Genomic DNA, 14,649 nt, shown 5'->3' on the forward strand with positions numbered 1-14,649 from the left:
CGGGTTGAGCTCCGCCCGGCTCCGCCCCCCCCACGACGATTGGCCTGCGCCCCGCCCCTGCGCGTTCCGATTGGTGGAGGGAGCCGCCGCTCCCTTGAGTGACTCACCGTCGCCAGGTGCGACCTCGCCCACTCCTCCCCACTTGGACCTATTGACGCCGTTCCAATCCCGAGCCGCCTCCGATTGGCCCAGGAGACTGTCGCGTAAGGAGACCGGGCCTCACCTTCTGCAGGTGAGGACACCCTGATTGGGCGGCGTTCCTGAAGTAGGGACTTTCTGACTGGCTGGGTCCTGAGTGAGAGCTGGAGGTGGAGGGGAATACCTCGAAGGAGGAGGGAGGCCAAGTAGTCGTACTGCGGGGCCGCGGAGAGCAGCCTGGTTGCGTTTTCTGTGGTTTGTGTGTTTGTTTGGATGTAAACTGCTGGCGGCTACGGAAACCTTGGCCAGTGAAAACCACACATTCATGTGCGAGGGTGCGGGGAAAGGACCGGGAGAGAAGTGGAATGATACCTGGAGACGAGCCTCGAACCATGAACCTCTGTCGGCCCCACTGGCAGCATTAAGCTTTGAGGGGGACTATGCAGAGAGAAGGGAGGGGAAGGAGAGGGGAAGGGAGCCCTCAACCCAAAAGTGGGAAAAGCAGGATTGCATTCTCTCAAGAACTTTCAACACCCAATATGTACACCAAACACACCCAGGTAATACAAACTGACCTACAGACAGATGTTCTGTAAATATCACTGTGAGTGATTGCATTTGTCCTTTACACATGTTCGATGAATCAGCGGAGCCCTGCATTTCAAAATTGTTTCTCTTCTCTCTGTGCCTGATAGTTGGGTGCTAAGCCCCTCTTGCCATAGACTATGTTACTACTCGAACTTTCTGTTAATATTTATATTATTGTGTCGCTTTTAATTGAAACTCAACACTTTCACTATTTCTAGCTTTTATTTTACAATGACTTAATTTTAACTGATCTTGCCTGTTGGAAAACTTCCTGAACATTATTTCATTGCAAGTAAGAAGCCCACACCTTTATGCAAAACGGTAGTATTCTTCGACCTTTTGCATCTCGCACCTTTGCTCCCAGTCCTTGGTCCACTTCTAGTTCCACTCAATTTAAAGCAATGGTTATCAAGCACCTAGTGGGTGTTGTAGGGAAGGAAATACAGATAAATATAAATCACAGCCTCTGACTTCAAATGGCTTACTATCTACTCCCAAGACTGATACGGGAAACAAGACAATATGCTACCAAAAGAAACCTCGTGTTACTAAATCGAAACAAATATTTGGGTGCCCGCCATGTGCAAAATTTCTGTTCTTTACCCTCAAAGGAATGTAACGCCTTGAAGAGAGAGGCAGATACAAGGGAATGGAAGAGCCAGGGGAAGTAACCAATCACGGGGCGGGGGGGGGGGGAGGGGGCGGGCTGTGTCAGAAAACTTCAAGATGGGGGCATTTGAGCAGGTTAGAGGAACTCCAATACTGATAAGGAGTGTTTAGGAGGAAGTCATCTTAGAGGTTATTTGGGTCATCCTCTTGCCCTACATAGGAAGGTCCATACAACCAGAGTTTAAACAGCCTCTGCTTAAACTCTTCTGAAAATTCTCAAGGCAGACCATTCTGCTTTTTGTAGGACTTTTTTTTTTATTAAGGTTTTATCTATTTAATAGAGAGAGAGAGAGAGAGAGAGAGAGCACGGGAGGGGGGAGGGTCAGAGGGAGAAGCAGACTCCCCCTCCCCAGGGGGGAGGGACCTCCCATGTGGGGCCCGATCCCAGGACTCCAGGATCATGACCCGAGCCAAAGGCAGTTGCTTAACGTACAGAGCCACTCAGGCGCCCTTTCTGTACAGCTCTTAACTGTTAAAATATCCTTTCTGGAATCTGCTTCCTGGTAACTTCAGCCTCTGCTCTCTGGAGTTACACAAAATAATCTCATTATTCTTTGCCAATGACAGCCCTTCCTTCAAGTATTTTAATATTCTTATTATGAGCCTTGTAAGTCTTTCCTTCTCCAAGCTAAACATCCTTAAATCCTTCAAAGAGTCTTCATACAGTATGGTTTCACAAGCCTCCCCCACCCCTGCCCCCCTACCCCCATCGCACCCCACCCCCTGTTTGGAGATAACCTCTTATATTTTACTGCCAAGATCTGAACTGAGCCCTGGAGAAACCAACTCTCCATGAGATGGGCAGATCTCAATTCAAATCCATTCCCCCAGTTTCTAGCTAGTCCTTCGCCAGCTCACATCTCTGAAAATTTCTGCCTATAGAAGGTAGTTACGACAGTAATACCTTCTAGCAAAACAAGGATTAAATAATGTAACACACGTAATATGCTTACACAGCACCTGGTCCATTTTAAGCACTGCCATGACAGCAATTTCCATCACTTGTACTTACAGCACAAGAATGCATTCACAAATATAATAGCCATATCACACCCCTGAGTTAGTTATAGTCAACTTGTGGCAAACTAAAACCCACAAGTCTTTATTTTCACTCGGACGACTGTTAAGTCAGGTCTCTCACATCCTATACTTGTACAGTTGTTTCTTAAGTAAAGTACATTTGCTTTTAACCTTATTTGATTTCATATTTTTTGCTTTGAAAATGAAATATTAATGTATAGAAAAGTAGACATAAAAATGTCCATGGTTAAAATTAAATGAAAAAAGTAAATACAAATAGTATGCATCCCAGTTATTTCTATACAAAATATTTGTGTATACAAGTATAAAGCATGAAAATAATTTTGGAGCATGCAAATGATTTGATACTCCAAGTTCCATAAAGTTGCTTACATAAATAGTAAGTTCATAAATCTCATTGTCATTGACATTTGTTTCTTGTAGTCTTTTTAAAATTCTTTTGGTGGGGGGCAACCCAAATGGGACACAAATCTTATAGTCTCTTTTTTTTTTAAGATTTCATTTATTTATTAGAGAGAGAGAGAGAGAGCACCATCAGGGGGACGGGCAGAGGGAGAAGGTAAAGCAGACTCCCCGCTGAGCAGGGAGCCTGAAGTGGGACTCAATCCTAGGATCTTAAGATCCTGACCTGAGCCAAAGGCAGACATTTAACTGACTGAGCCACCCAGGTGCCCCAATTTTCAGACTGGTGAGTTTGCCTGCAAAGTAGAAAATTCTGGAAAGGATTATTAAACATAAATCTTGATTCTGTCATCCAATACGTTAGCATTTGCATCTGAATTTCTGTTATATGCAAGTTTCATAAACATGCTTTCTATAGCATAATCCAATAGGTTAACAAAAATATTGAACAAGGACGGAGTTGAAAACAGAATCCTGAAGTGACCTCTTTCCAAGCCAGCATGGTACACTCCCAACATTCTAGGTATTGATATTCCCAGATGTTCCTGTTGAGAGATGCCACATTTCTGTCATATATTTGTCTGATGGATAGCTTGAATTTTATAAGCAATCCTGTTAGGCATTTTGCTTTGGTCTCTAGGAAAACCAAATTCAAATCTGCAATTCAAGTCCAAAAATTGATATACATTCCTGACTCCGCCCGACTTTATCCTGACTACACTCTGCCATTTTCCGTTAGGCTTGACATATTCTTTTTAAAAATCCTTTATCCTTGGGGCACCTGGGTGGCTCAGTTGGTTAAGCGACTGCCTTCGGCTCAGGTCATGATCCTGGAGTCCCGGGATCGAGTCCCACATCGGGCTCCCTGCTCAGCGGGGGGTCTGCTTCTCCCTCTGACCCTCTTCCCTCTCGTGCTCTCTGTCTCTCATTCTCTCTCTCAAATAAATAAATGAAATCTTAAAAACTAATTCTTTATCCTTTTTGAAATGTAAAGTTTTGTGCACGCACAAACATGCATAGTGACATGCCTCCCTTCAGGAATAAGGACTGACTGCCGCAGTTGTTGGCTTCTTTGGGAGTTCACTGAAGAGAGGCTCCTAGTCCAAAGGCACACCCCTTCCCAGGGTCACCTGTATCTAATAACTAATCCTCGTGTGTCATTCATGGGTCATCTTGAAAGAAGTTTCAATGGAGTAGTGGGGTAGGCAATAAAACCTGCATGGAATAGGCTAAGGAGAGAATGTAGATTAAGGAAGTAAAAAAAAAAAAAGGAAGTAAAGACAGTGACCACAAACAGTTCAAAGGGGTTTTGCTGGGAGGGCAGCAGAGAAAAGGAGCAGCAACCTGGAGGGCAGGTGGAGGAAGTCAGAGTATGTATTTTGTTTGCATGGAAACACTGTATGCTAATAGCAATGACCCAGCAGAGAGAAAAAAACATCCATGCTGTATGAGAAAGAGGGGACAGCTGCAGTACCGAGTTCTTGAGGAGAGAGGAGATGAGATGCTCAAGTTGAGCGTTAAAAGGGAACAGAGCTAACCATCCTCCGCAACAAGAGGAAAATGCATGGTACAGGCGGTTCGTCTGTTCGTGGGGAAGTGACTGCTTTCTGCTCTTAGTGGAGTATAAGGCAAAGTCAGTTGCAAAGAGTGCAGAGGGAAAAGGAAGCTCGGGAGATCTAAAGAGTGGGGAGAGCTTTCTGTACCAATAACACTTCCACAAATATGGTGAGTGTTTCTAGAATCTGCCAGACTTTCTGTGACAGGTGTGGTGAGCACCACCCTACAAAGTGACGCAGTATAAGGGCAAAAGATCTGTAGGCTCAAGGGAAGTGGCAGGATGACAGGAAGCGAAGTGGCCATGGTGGGCAGACGGAGCTCATTTTCCAGTAAAAGGCTATAACAGTACAAAGAAGAGAGCACTGAGGTCTGAATGTGTTGAGCCCAACTGCAGATCTAAGAGAATGCTGGCTGTTAGGAGACGCAAGGGAGGAGATAAGAAGGGCCCAGTGATCCAGTTTTAAGCTTCATATTTTGTTTTATTAGGAAGACAATGAAATCTTGAGGTTGTGTTAAAAAAATAAATACAGGGTGGGGAGAAGTGGAGACAGGAACTGAACATACTTGGAAAGTGTGTATTAGTACTGGTGAGCACTGTTAACTGCCTACTAATATTTGGGGACATAAACTTGAAGAAAGACCAGTCACACTGGTATAAATTTACTCTAGCTGTTTGACTGCAGGAAAAGAGTTAGTGGTTAGTTGGGTTTGACCATAGTTGGGTTTTTCCTAAGCAAGTGGATGGAGAAAGCAGCAAGAATGCTAAAGAGGTTTACATCTCTTACTAGTTCTTTTTTTTTTTTAAGATTTTATTTATTTATTTGAGAGAGAGAATGAGAGAGAGAGAGAGAGCACATGAGAGGGGGGAAGGTCAGAGGGAGGAGAAGCAGACTCCCTGCTGAGCAGGGAGCCCGATGTGGGACTCGATCCTGGGACTCGATCCTGGGACTCCAGGATCATGACCTGAGCCAAAGGCAGTTGCTTAACCAACTGACCCACCCAGGCGCCCTACATCTCTTACTAGTTCTTACTAGTTCTCTGTCCTTCCAGGGTTTCTTTTTGCTAAACATAAGCAATTATAAATAATTAGGCAAATTAAATAATTAATTATTGTGTGGATATACATACATACACATCTCCATATTATCTTACTTTTTTTTTTACACAAAAGATAGCATAGAACATCTTTTATCATGTAACAATGCATCTTGGAGGTTCTTCCTGAGTACACAGAGAGCTTTCTCATTCCTTTTTTTTTTTAAAGATTTTATTTATTTATTTGAGAGAGAGAGACAGAGAGCGTGAGCATGAGATGGGGGAGGGTCAAAGGGAGAAGCAGACTCCCTGCTGTGCAGGGAGCCCCGATGCGGGGACTTGATCCTGGGACTCCAGGATCATGACCTGAGCCAAAGGCAGTCGCTTAACCAACTGGGCCACCCAGGCGCCCCGAGAGCTTTTTCATTCTTTTCTACAGTTACATAACATTCTGTTGTATGCTTATGATGTTTATTTAGCCAATTTTGACTTAGAAACACCTGGATTACTTCCAGTCTTTTGCTAACACAGGTAATGAAATGAATAAACGTGCACGGGTATCATTTCACACGGATGGAAGCTTATTTGTAGGATAAATCTCAGGACATGTGAATGCTGGGTCGGTCAAAGGTGTATGCAGATATTGACAGATAGTCCTCGCTAGTTCGTATCCATATATATTTACATAATCTATTAGCATATCTATTCTCCCATAGTCTTGCAAAAGAGTGCTTTATCAAACATTTGCATTTTTGCTAATCTGAATAATGTGAACTAAAACCTCAGTTTAGGGGCGCCTGGGTGGCTCAGTAGTTAAGCGTCTGCCTTCAGCTCAGGTCATGATCCCGGGGTCCTGGGATCAGCCCCACATCAGGCCCCCTGCTCTGCGGGAAGCCTGCTTCTCCCTCTCCCACTCCTCCTGCTTGTGTTCCCTCCCTCACTATCTCTGTCTCTCTGTCAAATAAATAAATAAAATCTTTTTTTTTTTTTTTTTTAAAGAATTTATTTATTTATTTGAGAGAGAGAGAATGAGAGATAGAGAGCACGAGAGGGAAGAGGGTCAGAGGGAGAAGCAGACTCCCCGCCGAGCAGGGAGCCCGATGTGGGACTCGATCCCGGGACTCCAGGATCATGACCTGAGCCGAAGGCAGTCGCTTAACCAACTGAGCCACCCAGGCGCCCATAAATAAAATCTTTAAAGCTAAAAAAAAAAAAAGAATAAAGCAAATGGTGACTTAAAAAAAAATAAAAAATAAAAATAAATAAATAAAACCTCAGTTTAGTTTTGTGTATCTCAAACTGAACATCCCCTAACTTTAAGAGTCCTGTGTATTCTATGAACCGTCTCTTCATAGGTTTTGCTCATTTTTTATTGGGGTAGTCTTTTTCTTATCCATTTGTAAGGGCTCTTTACACATTCAGGATTTAGACCTTTGTGTACACTCTGAGTTGATTTTTCCCCCAGTTGGCTGTTCGTCTTTTGACTCGACGTGTGTGATGTTTGTGTCTTTGCCAGGCAGGCAGAAGGCTTTCAATTGCTTGTTTTGTACTTTATCCGTCTTTTCTTTAATGGCTTCTAAATTTTAACTCAAAGTTAAAAATATCTTCCCCACTTTAAGATAATCAAATAATTCTTTGTGTATAAATTTTTTAATTGAGATATACTTGATATAACATTATGTTAGTTTCAGATGTATAACAATGATTCAATATTTGTATATAGTATGAAATGACCTCAAATCTAGTTAACATCTGTTACCATATTTAGTTACAAATTTTCTTTTTCTTGTGATGAGGATTTTTAAGATCCACTGTCTTAGCAACTTTCAAAAACGCAAAACAGTATGAAAGAATTCTTATTGATAGTTTCCATTTTTACTTTAAAGTTTTGATCCATGGGGCACCTGGGTGGCTCAGTCATTAAGCGTCTGCCTTCAGCTCAGGTCACAATCCCAGGGTCCTGGGATGGAGCCCCGCATCGGGCTCCCTGCTCCGCGGGAAGCCTGTTTCTCCCTCTCCCACTCCCCCTGCTTGTGTTCCCTCTCTTGCTGTGTCTCTCCCTGTCAAATAAATAAATGAAATCTTTAAAAAAAATAAAAAATAAAGTTTTGATCCATTTGATCCATTTGAAATTTAGTTTGGTATATGGTGTGGTTTATAGAATTCATCTATCTATCCATGCACATTGTTTTAATTACTAACAGTTGCTCCCCTTCATTGATGCTGTTTTTCTAGCTTTTCTAGCTATTCTTAATTTCAACTAAACGGATATATTTAGGAAGCTGAGTCTTCTCATCCAAGAATCTTTTAAGTCTTTTCTTTTGTACAAGACTTTTTTAAAGGTCTTTTCATTGTGTTTTAACATTTCCTTTTTATAGGCCTTGAACTTTTTTTTTTTTTTTTTTTTTTTTTTTTTAAATAATCTCTACACACAACGTGGAGCTCGAGCTCACAAACCCAAGATCAAGAGTTGCCTGCTGCACCAACTGAGCCAGCCAGGCACCCCATGGTCTTGAACCTTCTTTTTCTTTTTAAGATTTTAGTTATTTATTCAGAGAGAGTGCACAAATGGGGGAGGGGGTGGGCAGAGGGAGAGAGAGAATTTCAAGTAGACTCCGTACAGAGAGCACAGAGCCCGTCACCGGCTTGATCCTACCACCCCAAGATCATGACCTGAGCTGAAATCAAGAGTTGGATGCTTAACCGACTGAGTCACCCAGGTGCCCCTTGAACTTTCTTTCTTTTTTTTAAGATTTTATTTATTTATTTATTTGAGAGAAAGAGAGAGAGAAACAGCATGAGAGGGGAGAGGGTCAGAGGGAGAAGCAGGCTCCCCGCTGAGCCGGGAGCCCGATGTGGCACTACTCAGGGATCATGACCTGAGCCCAAGGCAGTCGCTTAGCCAACTGAGCCACCCAGGCGCTCCACCCCTTGAACTTTCTTGATAAGTTGATTCCTACTTATACAAAGGAATGAGATAACGATGAACCATGCATAGAAGCTACTGGATTATGAGGAAAACAGAGGTGTAAGTAAAATAATAAATAGCAAAATTTTGGTAAGGTCAATGAATTGGATGACTTGATAGGTTGAGGAATGATTAGGAATGGGAATAGAAGCAGAATGAATCAGTGGGAAGGATATCCCACTGGGAAATCTGACAACTGAACCTTTTTTTTTTAAGATTTTATTTTATTTATTTTTTATTTGTTTTTTAAGATTTTATTTATTTATTTGACAGAGAGAGACACAGCAAGTGCAGGAACACAAGCAGGGGGAGTGGGAGAGGGAGAAGCAGGCTTCCCGCTGAGCAGGGATCCCTATGTGGGGCTAGATCCCAGGACCCTGGGATCATGACCTGAGCAGAAGGCAGACGCTTAACAAATAAGCCACCCAGATGCCCCAAAGAGATGTCTTTTAACCACCATTTTACAGATAGTTGGGATAGTTAAAAAGTAACTGGTGGTGACCACTATTGTAGCCTTTGCTTGTTACATCATAACCTGCTACCTGTCATAAGTATTTTTCCCAACTCTCTCCCCTTGCATTTTTCTCCCTGAGAATTACTAAACACCTCAACAAAAATTCCACATCTGCAGAAGTAACGCCTATAAGCCAGGTCCTGGTGGAGTTGTTGGCCATACAAAAAGGAAATCAGCAAGGTGAAGAGCCATTCAAGTTATAAGACAGCATGGTAAGTGTGTACCTTATCCCCTGTTCTCCTGGTTTTCCTGCCCTTCATGGAAGCCAGTTATATAATATTATCTGGTTATTTTTCTCCCTTTTTCTTCAGTTTAAAAGCCCTCTGGATGAGGATAGCAAGTGTCCTGCCAAATACATTCTTCTAATTCTTGTGAAATTCGGAGTAATAACAAAAGAGACTGGAAGCTTCCCAAACAGGGGAAATGGTGAGCAAGTGCCAGGGTCAGGAGGGAACGGAGTCTACTTATGCCACTAAAGAAACCAGGCTGGTGGCGGCAGGCACAGAATGAGAAGTTTGGAAAGGCAGGGTGACGCCAGATTCGGGCTACAGATTGCTTAAAAAGGCCAGGCCGAAACAAGGGCCTGGGCCACTAGACAACAAGGACTTATTATAAATGATCAACTCTGACTGATAAGATAAAAATGTTATTTTTAAATTTTTTCTTTTTCTTTTTATGATTTTTAAGTTATCACTACACCCAATGTGGGGCCCAAACTCACAACCCCGAGATCAAGAGTCACATGCTCCACCGACTGAGCCAGCCGGGCGCCCCAAGAAATCAACTCTCTCTCTCTCTCTCTCTTTTTTTAAGTAAGCTCTACGCCCATCGTTGGTCTTGAACTCACCACCCTGAGATCAGGAGTCACATGCTCTGCTGACTGAGACAGCCAGGCTCAGGCAGCAATGTTTCAAAAAGGCTGAAATTATAAGATTCTGGAAGTTGGCAGGCTGGCGAGGCTCAACAAGCACCTACGGAGAATTTGTGTTGTTCCTCTGGGGCACCACTGGTCAGGGACTGCAAAGCCGGTTCCTGCCTTTGAAGAGCTCAAATCAACTGGGAAGGGATAACAACAAAAATGTTGAGTGGTGGGTATGACACGAGTATATGGGCAACACAGCCTGCTGCAGACAAAGTCTGAAGAGGCCAATGTAGTCTGGAAAGAAAGGCAGAGAAGGCAAGAGCACGGGCTGCTGGTAGACTCGGGCTCCCCAGCCTCACCTGCCAAAACAGCGATGAGGAAAGGGAAGAACTTTACAGGGCAAAGTAATGGGATGGAACAGCTATCAAAATTATGAACCGGGGCGCCTGGGTGGCTCAGTTGGTTAGGCGGCTGCCTTCGGCTCGGGTCATGATCCTGGAGTCCCGGGATCGAGTCCCACATCGGGCTCCCTGCTCGGCGGGGGGTCTGCTTCTCCCTCTGACCCTCTTCCCTCTCGTGCTCTCTATCTCTCATTCTCTCTCTCTCTCAAATAAATAAGTAAAATCTTAAAAAAAAAAAAAAAAGGAAAGATTAAGGATGGAACTGAATGGAAGGAGGCCCCAGAAAAATTCTGGGGATTTTGGAGTCCTAGATCTTATCAGGATGGTAGTCACAAGTGAGCATACAACTGTCAAAACTCAATGAACTGAACACTTAACTGTGCATTTTATTGTAGGAAAAGTATGCTTCCAAAAAAAAAGAAAGAAAGAAAAGAAATGCTATAATCAAATTATAATACTTGAGGAGGGGGGAAAAAAAAGACTAGAATAGGGGCGCCTGGGTGGCTCAGTCGGTTGAGTGACCGCCTTCGGCTCAGGTCATGGTCCCAGGATCCTGGGATCGAGCCCCGCATCGGGCTCCCTGCTCAGCAGAAAGCCTGCTTCTCCCTTTCCCTCTGCCTGCCCCTCTGCCTACCTATGCTCTCTGTCTGTCAAATAAACAAAAAAAAAATATCTTTTTTTTTAAAGATTTATTAATTTGAGAGAGCGAGAATGAGAGAGAGAGTACATGAGAGGCGTGAGGGCCAGAGGGAGAAGCAGGCTCCTCGCCGAGCAGGGAGCCCGAGGCGGGACTCGATCCCGGGACTCCGGGATCATGACCTGAGCCCAAGGCAGTTGCTTAACCGACTGAGCCACCCAGGCGCCCCAAATAAAAAATATCTTAAAAAAAAAAAAAAGGCTAGAACAGTTAAGATGCAAACAAAGAGAGAAATTAGACCCCAGGAAAAACTTGAACCAGTCTGAAAACCAAAGGGATGTGGGTATTTGAGGAAAGTACAGACATCTACTATTTGCCAAACCTTGGCCTAGAATCACATATTTCGATTTATCTGCAGACCTAGCACTACCCAGATAAGTTCACAGCATTGTGCTGTGGTTCGCCCAGGGGGAGGATGGGAGAGCCGTGACAGAGGACCTGCACAGCCCAGGCGAACAGCAGATTTTGTGACAGTGCAGGGTGGGTTGTGACATAAAAGATGGGGGAGGGGGGCCTAGGTCCTCCGGTCCAGGAGGAAGAAGGGGAGAGAAAGGCAAGGAATGCAAGCTATGTCTGAAGGGATTTCTCCAGAAACTTGAAAATTCAGAAAATTGGGTCCATCTGCGACCCAACTTTCTCTTTCACAAATAAAGGAATAGAATTTTATTTATTTATTTATTTAAGATTTTATTTGAAAGTAAGAATTTATTTATTTATTAAAGATTTTATTTGAAAGTAATCTCTACACCCATCATGGGGCTCGAACTTACAATCCCCAGATCAAGAGTTTCATGCTCTATGGACTGAGCCAGCCGGGCACCTCAAGGAATAAAAGCTTCAAATACCAAACCTAAGAAGTCAGAGCTCTGATGTGAAAACATGTAAAAGGTCTGGAAAGATATGCATCGAACTATACCCCATACTAGAAGGAAGTTACACACCTACTGGGTAGTGATGAATTTTGTCAGCAAGCATGAGCTTTCTCATTTTATCAATTAAATTTTGTTCAATCCAGTGTTGGATCAAAGAACAGTGCTGAGGGCGCCTGGGTGGCTCAGTTGGTTGAGCGGCTGCCTTCGGCTCAGGTCATGATCCCAGCGTCCTGGGATCAAGCCCCACATCGGGGTCCTTGCTTGGGGGAGAGCCTGCTTCTCCCTCTCCCTCTGCCTGCCGCTCTGCCTACTTGTGCTCTCTCTCTCTCAAATAAATAAATAAAATCTTAAAAGAAAAAAAAAAGAACAGTGTTGATAAAAACTGGGGCCTATCTTTGGTGGCGCCGAAGTCCCCATACCTGCAATCTACGTTTGACACACCTGTGGGCATGAAGAGTGACATCCATCACTCACCGCTGGGCACCGCCCTTTCATTTGCTAAAGCCAGTGACAAAGTCTCAGGGAGGTGAGGTTGGGCTGGGGACCTGAAGGTCTGGGGCAAGGGCAGGCAAACCATGTCTAGAAAGGACTAGATAATAAAAATGTTAGGATCTGAAGGACACACAGTCCCTGTCACACTATTCTGTCATTTTTTGCACAAAAGCAGCCATAGACAGTATGTAAAGGAACAGTCATGGCACAAGGCCAACCAAGCGAGGCCTGTCTGCTGACCTCCGGAGCAGTGGGCCTGGCTCCTGACTGCACATCAGATTCACTTCAAAGGCTCATAAAACCACTACTACCCAGGTCCCACCCCCAGGATTCCAAATCTGGGAGAGGGCCCAAACATTTTTTTGTTTGTTTTTAGGTACCAGATGATTCTGATGTGTATCCTGGGCTGAAAACAATTGTTCTAGGGGCGCCTGGATGGCTCAGTCAGTTAAGCGCCTGCCTTTGGCTCAGGTCACCATCTCAGGGTCCTGGGATCCAGCCCCACATCGGGCTCCCTGCTCAGCGGGGAGTCTGCTTCTCTCTCTCCCTCTTTTCTGTGCTCTCGTTCCTCTCTCAAATAAATAGATAAAATCTTTTTAAAAAATACACACACACAATTGTTCTAGAAGGAGAATCACAGTCTCAGGAAACTGCTGGAGTTTTGGGGGTGGGAGTGGAGGGTGCAGGGTGGGGGACAGACGAATGGAGAAGGACCCATGGCTGAACTGAAGTCTAGATTAAGATTAGGACTCTGTGCAGTCCACCTGACAAATTAAGTGCTTCCAGTATTTTGACTAAATGCTCTTTATTTGATGCTTTTGCATGCGCAGCACTATAAGGAGCTTACCCAACCTGAGGAGTCAGCCCCTTCACCACCCTTAGTTAAGGCGGCCATGGGGCCGAGGGAGAGAGGGCAGTAAGTCAGCCACTTTCTACCTAACCTTCTTTCTGGGACCATTCTCTATAGGCTCCTGCGAAGTTGCGAGCCCTGTGGAGACAAAGGGGGTGAGGAAGGACAGGCCCGAGAGGCAGTCCCCAGTCCCTCCCCCAGCTAGCGCCCCACACCTTCCCCATACCCGGTGTATCCAAGGCCTTGGGCCAGCTGCGTGGCCTGCAAGCCCCGCCTGCCCATTTGACAGAAGAAAATGAGGTTCTCCTCTTCCAGCTTCGGCTTCTCCACGGAGTACAAAGCCTGGAAAGCAGCGGGCTCCATCTGCAGGGCACTTTCCAACTCAGACACTGGGAGGAGTCGCGGGGTTAGAATGCAAAGTCAGCAGTGGGCGATAGCAGGTTCAGACCGGGCCTGGAAGGACTGGGTCCTGGGGCCCGGAACAAATCTCCAGAGGGCCCCAAAACAACATTCGGTGACCACTCCCCCTCCCCTCCAACCTCAAGGGCCAGACAGGCCCACCTGCGCAGGAAGGCAGCCAAACAGCTGAACGGGAGCCACCTCCCCAACAGCGAGGAGGAGCGGCGCGGGGGGGGGGGGTACCCCACGGGGGTGGGGGGAGAGGTCAAGCGTAGAAAAGCGGGTCCGCCCCTTCCTCGCCGCCTGCCATCCGCTCGAACTGGAAGGGCCAGTTCCGCCGCCAGGATCCGCCTCCCACCAGCCCTTCTCCAGCAAGCTGGGGTGGGGGGCTCAGAGGAATACAGGACCCCCTCGACCGTGCTTTCCCCACGCCGCCCTAGGAGCCCCTCCTGGACGGCCTCTAGGCCACCCGCGCGGGCGTCCCCTCTGTCCCATACCCGGGATGTTGAGCGCCCCCGGGATGGTCCCCGCTGCCGCCTCCTCCCGAGATCTCACATCGATGAGCCGGGCCTGGCCGGAGGCCAGGAGCGAACGCAGTTCAGGGAGCGAGACCGTGGGCGCTGAGGAAGGAGGCACGAGAGCCCTGAGCCGAGCGGGCTGCCCGGCACTGCCGCGCGGCGCCCCTCCACCTGGCAGCGCCCCAGCCCGGGAGCGGGGCCGAGCGGACCTGAGCCACGCCCCCCCGCCACACCTCCCGGGGGCTCCACGCGCTCCCAGGGCGGGCCGCAGGTAGGACGGGACGGGGTCCCAGGTCTCTCCCTGCAGGTACCTCCAGCCATGGTGCGCGCCGCCTCGGCGAGCCGCAGGAATGCACCCCCGAGCCGCCTCCTCGGTGCCGGCAGCATCTCCCCCGCCCTCGCGGAGCCGGGACCGGAACCGGAAGCGAAGGCACCGCCTCCCGCCCCGCCCCCGCAGCACCTGTTCGCTGATACCCGCTCGCCAGGGAAATTCTTGCGATTGCCCAGCGCCGACTGCCCAGCGCCGGCGGGCAAACTGGTCTGGCCTAGGCACCGGCACTCAGGGTAAGGAACACAGGAGCAGCACCCCACCCTAACCTTGGCCCAACCCTTACTGGGCAAAGTGCAATGCGCCTCCCTCCCTCCT

At 46.5% G+C, this 14,649-nt stretch overlaps 1 protein-coding gene and 1 long non-coding RNA gene across 3 annotated transcripts; one reads left to right on the forward strand and one right to left on the reverse strand.

Moving 5' to 3' along the window:
* Nucleotides 1-10: 10 nt before the first annotated feature.
* On the forward strand, nucleotides 11-12,748 carry LOC141371709 (uncharacterized). Of its 2 annotated transcripts, none has more exons than XR_012376871.1 (4): nucleotides 11-232; nucleotides 8,992-9,124; nucleotides 9,224-9,338; nucleotides 12,613-12,748. It is a non-coding gene; the product is annotated as an uncharacterized lncRNA (long non-coding RNA). The 2 variants fall into 2 exon arrangements; XR_012376870.1 differs by having other exon boundaries at nucleotides 9,030-9,124.
* A 276-nt stretch (nucleotides 12,749-13,024) lies between these two features.
* TSTD1 (thiosulfate sulfurtransferase like domain containing 1) lies at nucleotides 13,025-14,518 on the reverse strand. The gene is made up of 4 exons (XM_025860681.2): nucleotides 14,315-14,518; nucleotides 13,983-14,105; nucleotides 13,313-13,475; nucleotides 13,025-13,224 (listed from the first exon to the last, which is right to left on the reverse strand). The coding sequence occupies exons 1-4, from the start codon at nucleotides 14,388-14,390 to the stop codon at nucleotides 13,173-13,175; spliced, it is 414 nt and encodes a 137-aa protein (XP_025716466.1). The 5' UTR covers nucleotides 14,391-14,518; the 3' UTR covers nucleotides 13,025-13,172.
* Nucleotides 14,519-14,649: the final 131 nt, after the last annotated feature.

This window comes from Callorhinus ursinus, unplaced genomic scaffold (genome assembly GCF_003265705.2).
Source record: "Callorhinus ursinus isolate GAN/ISIS: 27379988/994484 unplaced genomic scaffold, GSC_fseal_2.0 scaffold88, whole genome shotgun sequence".
Taxonomy (NCBI): Eukaryota; Metazoa; Chordata; class Mammalia; order Carnivora; family Otariidae; genus Callorhinus; species Callorhinus ursinus.